This window comes from Neoarius graeffei, chromosome 5, assembly GCF_027579695.1.
Source record: "Neoarius graeffei isolate fNeoGra1 chromosome 5, fNeoGra1.pri, whole genome shotgun sequence".
Classification (NCBI taxonomy): Eukaryota; Metazoa; Chordata; class Actinopteri; order Siluriformes; family Ariidae; genus Neoarius; species Neoarius graeffei.
This window is the reverse complement of record NC_083573.1, coordinates 63,056,412-63,069,298: the sequence shown is the minus strand read 5'-3', so window position 1 is coordinate 63,069,298 and position 12,887 is coordinate 63,056,412. Positions and strand designations below refer to the sequence as shown.

Sequence of the window (12,887 nt, the reverse complement as noted above, 5' to 3'; positions counted from 1 at the left end):
CTCAAAGGATTTTCTTACAGCAATTTTCCCCAAGTTCACAGGGGTTCCTCCTGACTCTCCTACTTGTTTGCAAAACGATATGCTATCCATAAGAAAGAGCAGGCAAGGAGCAATGGCAGGAGAAGCGTAAAAGAAATGATCCTCTGTCCTATAGCTCTAACCACAATACAGCAACAAAGAAGTTACTTCTGGGCCAATAACTCCAGTTGTGCTGCACTGGTGCAACAGTATTATCCGAGTTATTACCACCGCCAACTTTTTTAGAGGAGGTTATGTTTTTGTCTCTGTTTCTTTGTCTATTCCCAAAGTAACTCAAAAAGTAGTGAATGGATTTTGATGAAATTTTGAGGAAAGGTGAGTCATGGACCAAGGAACAGTTTATTAGAGTTTGATACAAATCCAGACATACACATGGATCCAGGATTTTTTTTTTTGCATTTTCCCAACATAACTCAAAAAGTAGTGAATGGATTGTGATGAAATTTGGTGTACAGCTTTAGTATTGTCCGAGGTTCAAGTGATTTGATTTTGATGTTGATATGTGGGTGGCTTAGTGGAGGTATACACTCTACTGAGTGCCATTCTAGTTTAATAAGATATTGGGGGAAAAAACAGAATGCTTTCATCTTGTGATTAAATATTAAAAATAATTACAGATTGTGTACTGTAGCTCAAAACAACTTTGAGAAAAAAATGTCCATTATGTCATTGTTGTTGATTTTAGCAAATCTGTATTCTCCTAAAAGCTGTTATGCTTCAAGTTGGCCATTAAAGTCCATCCATTATCCATAACCACTTATCTTATGCAGGGTCATATCCCTATCCCAGCTGACAATGGGCAAGAGGCAGGGTACATTCTGGACAAGTCGCCAGGTCATCGCAGGGCTGACACATAGAGAAAAACAACCATTCATACCTTTGGTCAATTTAGAGCTACCAATTAACCTAACCCGCTCTGGGGGAAACCGGAGCACCCAGAGGAAACCCACACAGACACAGGGGGAACATGCAAACTCCACACAGAAAGGCCCCTGTCAGCCACTGGGCATGAACCCAGAACCTTCTTGCTGTGAGGCGACAGTGCTAACCACTACACTACCGTGCCGCCCCCGTGTGCCACCGTGCCCCATGATTAACAAGACTATGTGTAGTGGTGCTCCCCTGTGTGGGTGACTCTTTACTACTTATTTTAAATTATTAAAACAGCACTGATCTTCTTGTTCATGTAGTTTAGATTTATGATGGTGATTTTGTTAAGTTAATCTTGGGATTATGTGTGTGCAAGTAAAAGAAAGCAGAAAAAGGTCCATTTTAAATAAACAAAACACTGGCGTGTTGTCTTATTAGTTTAACAAATTGCGTTTTTGTACTGTGGAACTGAGGGAACAGACAGATAGTGCATTGTGAACAAGACATAAAGCGAAACCAGTGAGAAAAAAATCTCACAGCAAATAGACAGGAGTAATTACAATCCCAGCAAAAAGTTTGGACACGGCGACTCATTCATAGGTTTTTCTGTACTTTGACTATTTTGTACGTTGTCAAACAATACTGAAGACATCAAAACTCTGAAATAACATATGGAACATAGATGGAATTATGTGGTAAACAAAAATGCCTTTAAAAAAACAAAAAATGTTTCACATTTTAGATTCTTCAAAGTAGCCACCGTTTACCTTGATGACGTTTTGTACACTACTGGCATTATCTTCACTAGCTTCATGAGGTAGTCACCTGGAATGCTTTTCAATTAACAGGTGCCTCGTCAAAAGTTTCCTCATGCAATTTCTTACCTTCTTAATGTGTTTGAGATCAAACAGTAAATAGTAAATAATAACAATACAGTAAACAGCCCTATTCCACAACTGTAGTAATCCATATTATGTCAAGAACTGCGGCAGCACGGTGGTGTAGTGGTTAGCGCTGTCGCTTCACAGCAAGAAGGTCCTGGGTTCAAGCCCCATGGCCGGTGGGGGCCTTTCTGTGCGGAGTTTGCATGTTCTCCCCGTGTCCGTGTGGGTTTCCTCCAGGTGCTCCGGTTTCCCCCACAGTCCAAAGACATGCAGGTTAGGTTAACTGGTGACTCTAAATTGACCGTAGGTGTGAATGTGAGTGTGAATGGTTGTCTGTGTCTATGTGTCAGCCCTGTGATGACCTGGCGACTTGTCCAGGGTGTACCCCGCCTTTCGCTCGTAGTCAGCTGGGATAGGCTCCAGCTTGCCTGCGACCCTGTAGAACAGGATAAAGCGGCTAGAGATAATGAGATGAGATGTCAAGAACTGTTCAACTAAGTACAGAGAAATAACATCCACCGTTACTTTAAGACATGAAGTGTCTTTTAATTAATAAAAATAAAGAAAACCACTGAATTAGGTGTGTCCAAACTTTTGACTGGTACAGTATATGGAGAATATTTGAAAGGGCAGATGTCAGTGACTTGTGCCTCATTAGTAGCTACGACCAACATTTCTGTCTTTACATCATACTTTTTCATGTAAACTGTTTTGGAAAATAAATTACAGTTAGACACTATAATGCCTTCAAAAATGGGAAACGTATAGTCATAATGTTAATTTGGTCATACGGCCCAGCCCTACTTTGCAAACATTACTTTGAATTTATTTCAGTCTCTACTTTCTCTCTCTATTGTACAGATTTATTCAGCATTTCAGCAAAGACTAAGTAAATAGTCTGAATTGTGTTAAGGTGCAATATCTCTTCTTACTATGCACTAGTTAAACAGGAATGGAAAATTACCCACACAAAAAAAGCAGACCTGTAGCAAGCAGCATACAAATCATAAATAATGGAGAGGAGTTCAATTTCTAAAGCACAAATGGTAATGTTTGATTTAAAGCGGCTCTTTGAACACAGCCAGGAACTGGTACAGCGCCACAGTGCTGCACATTAACATTGATCTGAACTGAGAAAAGAGTCAGTGTACACAGCCCAGTCCACCTCAGCTCTCCTGCCATAACAAAGTGTGCTGGGCTTTGAGGCTTTCAGTGCAGGCAAAACACTCCAAATGTCATGCTGGTCTACTGTGAGCAAAAAAAAAAAAAAAAATTAAATGTCTTCATCCAAGCAGCAGGCTTCATTCCTCTCATGCAGCCCTGTGAAGCGATTTTCCATAAGGGCCTCTCAAAACGGAACTGCTTTTCAAAACCATCAATAAATCACACAGGAATTAACCAATCATACCACAGACAATAAAGGAAGGCCAGGTCCCAGTCACTTGTAATTTTCACTCGTTTCCCCTCAGAGGTGACTCAGTGCTGAACTGCTGTTTGGAAAAAAAAAATACCACCCCCTTGGCTGTCCCCCTTCCCCTCCCAAGAGCAGTCCAAAGAAAACATTGTCGGCAGGAGATGACTCCTTCAGATGTTCTAGTGCAGCCTTTCTCAGCTGCTGCTCTCAAACTCTTTCTGACACTGCTCATTTGTTACTCTGGCAGCAACAGCAGGTAGATCTGAATGCTAGAAGATAAACAAAACTAAGGTCATCTTAGCTCGCCTTGTGCAGGGAAATTCAGAAGTAACAATAACAGACAGCGTCCACAAATTAAAGGGAGAACCAATACAAATCACCCTGCACTTATCACTCTTTCTGAAGGTTCTCTACAATTAGCACAAGGAACTGCATGTGACGTGTGACAGATGGTTCTGCTACTCATGTGACATCTTTAAGCCTTTGGTGTTAACTTCTAAGCCAGCCCATGGCCTCCAGCTCCACTCCTGGGCGTCATTCTGTCTGTGTAGAGGTTGAGACATGCAGGCTTGGCATCATGTCATTCGTCAAGGAAAACCCACCAGCCCTTTGTCTCGTGGCCGTTCATGCATGCAGAGTTCGTTCTCCGCACATGTACCTGCATGTATCAAGTGGAAAAGCAGCCTCTTGAGCGAACAATCATATAATGCTTAATTATGCCTTAATGAATCACATAATGTTTTATTTCCACTTATAATACTATTTGAAAAATGTGACCTTGTATTGAGTAGGACAGATGGCCTGTGGGTGTGTGCATGTTGTTCCCACTGAGGATTGGGGAAAACCAAATTGAAGAAGTATGCAAACAGTTTCCTTTTATGTCCTTGAGCCATCCATCTGCTCTCTCAAGAATTTTCATAATTTGATCTTTGAATATACTAAACAGATCCTGTACAGCGTACCACACGATGACAAATACAACATCAATAAACTGAGGATTTAACAATGCAAGTAAATTAAGTCGCCTCTGGAGGTAACAATATAACATGAGTCTGATGATGGATAACATAAAATAACATTCATCTGCCTAAGGGAGAAAATGATCTATTTTGAAACTTTAAAAGTTATATAGAGCTAAAAGTTAATAACTTATAAAGATTTTACACATAAGCCTGCAGGAATTGAAACAATAATTGTGCAGTTCTGAGGTCCATTATGTTCATTCGGCAAAACATTGTAAACAGAAAATGACTCGTTTTTTTTCCTGAGGTTCCGACTGATGACAGGTGAGAGCCAGCTAACTGTAACAGACTTTCACAGATGCAAAGTGTTTGTTCATATGTTGCTGTCACAAAAGCGGATTAAAAAGTCCCCATGTGGTGCAAATCTCAGACAGCGCTTGCATGGTCAATGCGCTTCCTCACGTTCCATCCAAACGCTTTTAATTATCTTCATGGGTTTTAATTATTTTTATAATTCACATTATTCATCTTAATGATGTGGTTCATTCTCCTTATTACAGCCCACATTCGCCCAGATGATTTTGTATTGCGGAATGAACAGGATTATGCCGGCATCTCTGGACACAGTGAGGAGAATTGTGGACGAATAAAAAGCCCTTCAGACAAGAAAAAGATGAGTGGGGCAATTTGTGGTCCCACTGTAATTCAGACTTATACAGAAAAATGCTGTGTAAAAGCATTTTACCGGGCTACCTCTTAGTGCAAAAAGTGCTTTCTTTTTTGTTAAACAGACATCAGCTTGTCCATCATGAAAACTTTGAAAGGCAAAGTACTTTTTCTTTTTTCTCTCTTTTTACATATAAAGCATTTTCATTGATCGTTGCAGTCATTACATCGTAACAGACCAAAATGAAACTTATAAAAAGAGATTCATTTACATTTAAATTTATGACATCTGGCAGACAGCCTTATGAGCGATTTACAGACGTATACAATTCAAGTATTCAAAGAAGCATTCGGGAAGAGTCAGTTCATTATGATACTAAATGTTAGATGGAATTATCACTTGTCTTCAGGAAAGTATGTTGATGAGATAGTCAATGATGATAGCAGCATAATTTGTAATCACAGAAGCACAGACCACACAAAACACCCAGACAGAAACAGCATGCCCAAACAACACAGGTGGATTACACCATAACAAAGCAACAAAAGTGAGGATCTGGGTGTTAGAGATGTTAATGGGATAGGATGTTCAAATTACAATAGGAAAAGTCCAACCCAACAACAGACACACACACACACACACACACCACTAAGCTTTGACAGCTTGCTAAATGGAAGCCATTTTGCTAACTGAAAATCAATAACTTCCTCAGACGAAGCATGACTGTTTGTCAAGTTGCTCTGGCAAGTCCAACTATAAGCTTTGTGGCCGAGTGGGGAAAAGTGCTATGAGCTGTACAGTACTGCTCTCTAGAGATAAAACACAAAGATCTGAGCTGATGTAGCCTGGTGTAGCTATGAAATAAACATGTTTTTGAAAATAAATAAATAAATAAATAATACAGGTTGGGTTTTTTTTTTTGTGGGTGTCTCCTTTACACCTGCACCTGGCCTGGAGCCTAATAAGAGTTTAACAAAATGCATTAACACTAGTAGTCAAAAACCTCTCTGCTTCACTAGATTGAAATCCCATTGCTGTATTATGAATTAATATGCAAATCATTTCATCAGTCTCAAGCATCAATTTCCTGTGTGGCTCCTTGTTTTCAGTTGTTTTGTACTGCATGACAAAAGCAGCACATTTTTGTTTAGTGTTTTTAAAATCTTTAATGTCATGCTCCATGTGTGTAATGTATTCAGTGTCAAGAGTCTGACTGTCAAATCATTTACATTTATATACTGTAATATCTGAATATGGATCAAATGTGTCTCAGACCTTGTTAAGTGGCTTCAGCTTGAGATTGAAATCTTTCTGAAATGTGTCTTGGTGAATTTTCAGCTGTATTTTATGTGAAGAACGAATATGCAGCTTGGGCAGCACGGTGGTGTAGTGATTAGCACTGTCGCCTCACAGCGAGAAGGTCCTGGGTTCGAGCCCAGCAGCCGGCAAGGGCCTTTCTGTGTGGAGTTTGCATGTTCTCCCCGTGTCTGTGTGGGTTTCCTCCGAGTGCTCCGGTTTCCCCCAAAGACATGCAGGTTAGGCTAATTGGTGGCTCTAAATCAGTGGTGTAGTGGAGATTTTTAAAGTGGGGGTACGCGATTCGTGACGTCATCGATTTGATATCATGTCAGAAGCAGTCGCCTATGTTTGGTATGAATGATTTGTATAAATGTTATGTTCTTTTAACAACACAAGAAGACACTTTTTTCCAGACATTTTTATGTGTGCAATTTTCATTCGTGTTTGTCAGTACAGCCCAACTGTTATGGCGAAAAGCCGCGGTTTATTTTGTCTCCAATAAATATGCCAAAATGGCTAAAGAGGAACAAATTCGCCTTCTCCTTCCGAATGCATCGTCGTAGACAGCACCACTCTGCTGCTGGAACTCAACATAAACCTTGCACAGGTTTAACATGGACTATCAGGCGTGAAGCCAAAATATTGGAAATTATGATACACAAACACCTTTGTTCATGTTCGATTCATGTTCATTTGAGCCGAGCTGCATTCGGAATTCGATATTTTTACTAGCCTACTTACTGCCGTGGCAACAGCTACAGTATGTGTCCAGAAGTTCAAAAAAAGTCACGTCACTCATTCACATCGCATACAAACCAGCAATGGGCTGAAATTTATTATAAAAGGCACCAATCGAATAAATCAAGCATTTAGTCTGGTGCGATTGAGGCACCTGCGTATACAAAATACATGACATGCAGCCATTGGGTTAAGCCCTACCATGCACTCCTTCTTAAAGACTTGAGTGTTTCTTTAAATTTATTGTCATTTCACATTTTTGGATGTACAACAAAACACTAAACAGGAAGGCCACAAAGATTATGAATTTCAAATCATATATATAATACAGTATGTGGTGAAATTATCCGCGTAAGGATGACCAGGCAGGCGATTATATCAGTTCTGTTGCACTCTCGGTGCTGCTACCATGAACGCCCGGAAATCACACACACACGCGCGCACACACAGAGAGAGAGAGAGAGAGAGAGAGACCCTACTGTTATTATTAGGCTATTCAAAATCATAGGCCTATACTGAGCAAAAATCGCATTAGAACTTCAAAGATCATGAAGCATTAAACCGACAGATGGCGGAGTCAACCGTTTACATAATTCTAATATCTCGGCTGCGTTTAGAATGCATTCTACTTTGCGTCGCTACGTTTTACGTAACGTTCGATTGGGGGGGCATTAATGATGAGCACAAAGGCACGTGTCACTTACTGTAGAGCGTATAAACTCAGGCCATTGAATGACAGTTTGTTTGTTTTTTTAATCTCACCTCAGGAGAAGTGGGTGGACGGCGTACCCCCGCGTACCACGCCCACTACACCCCTGCTCTAAATTGACCGTAGGTGTGGATGTGAGTGTGAATGGTTGTTTGTCTCTGTATCAGCCCTGCGATAACCTGGCAACTTGTTCAGGGTGTACCCCGCCTCTCGCCCATAGTCAGTTGGGATAGGCTCCAGCTTGCCTGTGACCCTGTAGAACAGGATAAGCGGCTACAGATAATGGATGGATGGATGGATGGATGGATGGATGGATGGATGGATGGATAGATATGCAAATTTAACAAATGCATGACCCAACTAAGTGTATAAGAGGCCAGACATGTTGTGAGTAGATTAGCTAAAAACAGCTTATAGTATGCAGACATTTTGTTTGTGTTTCTCACATTTTGCAGAAGTTGAACTAAACAGACTCTGAAATCTAGGGAAGAAAAGGCTTATCTATCTATCTATCTATCTATCTATCTATCTATCTATCTATCTATCTATCTATCTATCTATCTGTTTGTTTATTGATTGAGGATTCATGAATAGTTCACTTTTTCTTGTCTGCCTGTTAGCTGAGAAGGCTAGCTCACTAATTAACCCTTTGGTGACTGACCCCTTGAAAATGGTTCCTCCAGGAACCATGACGTTTCAGTTGTCAAGACAATGGAAAAACTAAAATACAAATACAAGAGCATTTTGTTTTGTGCACAAGAGCATTGTGACGTATCTTTCTGTTTTTGTATTTTAGTTTTTCCGTTGTCTTGACAACTGAAATGTCATCGTTCCTGGAGGAACCATTTTCAAGGGGTCAGTCACCAAAGGGTTAAAGGGCTTTGTGTTACTGGTACTAAAAGGCTCGGAGCTCAAATCCCAGCACTGCTAAACTGTCCTTGAGCAAGACCTTTCATTCCTCAACTACTCAGTTACATTCTGTCTCAGCTCTAAGTCATCTTAAAAAAATAATAATAATGAAAAAAAAACCTCCGGTAAATGAGTAAAGCTGTTAATAAACTTGACTTGACTAATAACGAGCTAGCTGCTGTATTTTGATATTTCCTACTCGGTGCGTTAATCTGTTTTGGCGGGCATCAAGCGCGCAGGTTTTAAATTCCGCAGCTGTTTATGTGGCTCTGAGTAGAACAACTTCACAGATCAAGACAAACAGCAGTATACACTATGTAAATAAAACACATAATAACACAGAAATAATATCCGGTCCTGTCTGGAGCAGCCTGAACTGGTACACCGGAGCCTGAGAGGAGTTTGGTTTTGTTTTTTTTAATCTGTAACTGCTTATTCTGTGCAGGGTCACGGGGGCAAGCTGGAGCCTATCCCAGCTGACCATGGGTGAGAGGCAGGGTACACCCTGGACAAGTCACCAGATCATCATAGGGCTGACACACACATAGAGCCACCAATTAACCTAACCTGCATATCTTTGGGCTGTGGGAGGAAACCCACACAGACATGCAAACTCCACGGCTGCTGGGGTTTGAACCCAGAACCTTCTGGCTGTGAGGCGACAGTGCTAAGACAACACTACACCACCGTGCCACCCCGGGAGTTCAGTTTCACTTTAGAAAATGTATAAAAGACAAATTATAAAAACTGACTTCAGCAAAGTTGATCCAGGATTTGGAACTATTCTGACTTTCACTGGGAAAGAACATCACCCTAGCAAATAGTACAAAACACTTTTACTCGGTATAATAAATAAACAATAACAATAATCTGTGATGACCTGGCGACTTGTCCAGGGTGTACCCCGCCTTTCACCCGTAGTCAGCTGGGATAGGCTCCAGCTTGCCTGCGACCCTGTAGAACAGGATAAAGTGGCTACAGATAATGAGATGAGATGAGATGAGATGAGATGAGATTTCTACTCGGTATAATAAATAAACAATAACAATAATCTGTGATGACCTGGCGACTTGTCCAGGGTGTACCCCACCTTTCGCCCGTAGTCAGCTGGGATAGGCTCCAGCTTGCCTGCGACCCTGTAGAACAGGATAAAGTGGCTAGAGATAATGAGATGAGATGAGATGAAATGAGATGAGATGAGATTTCTACTCGGTATAATAAATAAACAATAACAATAATCTGTGATGACCTGGCGACTTGTCCAGGGTGTACCCTGCCTTTCACCCGTAGTCAGCTGGGATAGGCTCCAGCTTGCCTGCGACCCTGTAGAACAGGATAAAGTGGCTACAGATAATGAGATGAGATGAGAAGAGATGAGATGAGATGAGATGAGATGAGATGAGATGAGATGAGATGAGATGAGATGAGATGAGATGAGATTTCTACTCGGTATAATAAATAAACAATAACAATAATCTGTGATGACCTGGCGACTTGTCCAGGGTGTACCCCGCCTTTCGCCTGTAGTCAGCTGGGATAGGCTCCAGCTTGCCTGCGACCCTGTAGAACAGGATAAAGCGGCTAGAGATGATGAGATGAGATGAATAACAATAATCTAGAACATGAAGTAGTCCACAGCACCTAATAATGCTGATACAGAAAACAAAAAGTCTGTTTTGTTGGGTTTTTCCCCCAGACCTTAAAAACAGAGATTGAGCGAGGTAAGATTGGTTAAACAAACAAACAAACAAACAAACAAATAATATTTAGACTGGTAACCTAACAACTTCACCCGTCGCCCTTCATATACACATTTTATTCCATGCCACTACCTCATCATCATCATCATCAACAATAACAGCATCATCATCATCATCAACAGCGGGGACTTGATCAATCACACCTCGACACTCTGAACACACCGGGACTTGATACTCCGCTGCCCCCGAAAAGTTCAGCACTCTGTTGAAAACAACCCAAAGCACTGTGTGACTAAATGAAGTCCACAGTCCTGCTCGGGTTCCTTCACCTACAGACAGAAGAGCAACTTTTGGAAAGTGCGCAGTCGGGACTTTACCTGCGGGTCCTTCTACACTGTCGGCGTGAATGTGCGCAGCCAGGATCAGGACAATCGTGCACGCATTCATTTTCCGCTGGGTTTTTGTTTTTTTAGTCCAGTTCGGGAAACAGGCAGAGATCATGTGAGAAGGTCCAGTAGAGCAGATGTGTCAGCTGCAGGCTCCCGGCCATCGACCCACGAGTTTCCGAGCGGAGCTGAGTGCAGAGTTACACCAAGTGAAAGCGCGATGACTGGCGTCGCTATAAACAGTTCAGACCCGGACTGTTTCTCCTCCAGCGGACTTTCTGCCGTTTTGGTGTGTGCGCCATGAAGTGGGCCATTAACGCCTCCGTGTGGCGCACTGGAGAATTTATTATCAACACTGCTGCAAACATTAAAGTGCATATCACGGGTAAATTCAGGAGCAAGATCAATGTAATTCTCATCTCATCTCATCTCATCTCATCTCATTATCTGTAGCCGCTTTATCCTGTTCTACAGGGTCGCAGGCAAGCTGGAGCCTATCCCAGCTGACTACGGGCGAAAGGCGGGGTACACCCTGGACAAGTCGCCAGGTCATCACAGGGCCGACACATATGGCCCTTTTCCACTACCCTTTTTCAGCTCACTTCAGCTCGCTTCAGCTCACTTCAGCCCGACACGGCTCGCGTTTCGACTACCAAAAAACAGCACGACTCGGCTCGCTTCAGCCCTGCTTAGCCCCTAAAACTCACACCGTTTTGGAGTGGGGCTGAAGCGAGCCAAACCGAGCCGAGTGAGGCTGGGGGCGTGAGGAGACACTCCCCTGTGCACTGACTGGTGAGGAGGAGTGTCCTCACATGCCCACACATGCCCCGCGAGCGCGCTGGGATCTGTAAACACCGTAAACCCGGAAGAAGAAGAATTACGAGAATTTCTGAAGCCTTATGCGCCTCGCCTCATCTATACGCTCTTGCCAGTATCTGTTGGCGTTGTCGGTGACAACAAGCCACAGCACCAAGACCAGCAACACTAACGACTCCATGTCCTCCATGTTTATTGTTTACTATCCGAGTTGTGAGACTACCACTTAAAAGGTCACTGATGTCACTGTTTGCACTGCCTAACGACATCACGTGATGTCCACCCACTTTCGCTAACTCCACCCAATGTGTCCACCCACTTCCAGCCAGCACGGTTCAGCGCGGTTGTAGTCGAAATGCAACTCCAACAGCCCCGCTCAGCTCGACTCAGCACGGCACGGCTCAGCCGCGTTTGTAGTGGAAAAGCGGCAATAGAAACAGACAACCATTCACACTCACGGTCAATTTAGAGTCACCAGTTAACCTAACCTGCATGTCTTTGGACTGTGGGGGAAACCGGAGCACCCGGAGGAAACCCACGCGGACACGGGGAGAACATGCAAACTCCACACAGAAAGGCCCTCACTGGCCACGGGGCTCAAACCCGGACCTTCTTGCTGTGAGGCGACAGCGCTAACCACTACACCACTGTGCCGCCCCCAATGTAATTCTCCTATTTTATATTCAACTTTGGTCAAATATCTGTCACATTTTGCATTTTGTGCAATACCAATTTTTTTTTAACCTTGGGTGGCACAGTGGTGTAGTGGTTAGCACGGTCACCTCACAACAAGAAGGTTCCAGGTTCGAACCCTTTCTGTGTGGAGGTTGCAGGTTGTCTGCATGGGTTTCCTCTACAGTTCAAAGACATGCGGTTAGGTTAATATGGGATGGCCTTGAGCGAGGTGCCTAACTGCTCCCTGGGCGCTGTTAGCATGGCTGCCCACTGCTGTGTGTGTGTTCACTGCTTCAGATGGGTTAAATACAGAGAGGAAATTTCACAAATGTGTGTTGAATAAAATTTGTGCTTTCTTACCAGAAAAATTCAGTTGAAATCAAGCCATTTGAGGTGAATTGGTCCGCCTCTGAAAAAACTTCGCACTCGGATTTCCCGGGAAACATTGATTTTTGTGACGTCGTGTGCGGGACGCCTCCCTCTGAATCTTACGTCAGCGCTGGTTTGTTTATGAGATAATGACCTGGTGGTTTTCTGCAAATTTCTTCAAGATTATTGCGTAATTATTAAAATGGTTAACATGGCGGCACAGCGGTGTAGTGGTTAGCATGGTCACCTCACAGCAAGAAGGTTCTGGGTTCGAACCCAGTGGCTGGAGAGGGCCTTTCTGTGTGGAGTTTGCATGTTCTCCCTGTGTCTGCGTGGGTTTCCTCCGGGTGCTCCGGTTTCCCCTACAGTCCAAAGACATGCGGTTAGGTTAATATGGAACGGCCTTGGGCTGAAGTGCCCTTGAGCGAGGCACCTAAAGGCCTCTGCATG

The 12,887-nt window shown here is 42.9% G+C and overlaps 1 protein-coding gene across 2 annotated transcripts in view; it reads right to left on the bottom strand.

The window, feature by feature from the left end:
• ptprub (protein tyrosine phosphatase receptor type Ub) overlaps positions 1–10,836 on the bottom strand; it is a 487,258-nt gene extending 476,422 nt beyond the window's left edge. For both annotated transcript variants that reach the window (XM_060922216.1, XM_060922217.1), the window contains exon 1: positions 10,569–10,836. In XM_060922216.1, coding sequence (XP_060778199.1) covers positions 10,569–10,692 — 124 coding nt within the window. In that variant the 5' untranslated portion in view covers positions 10,693–10,836. The remainder of the gene's footprint in view (positions 1–10,568) is intronic.
• Between the last annotated feature and the right edge of the window lie 2,051 nt (positions 10,837–12,887).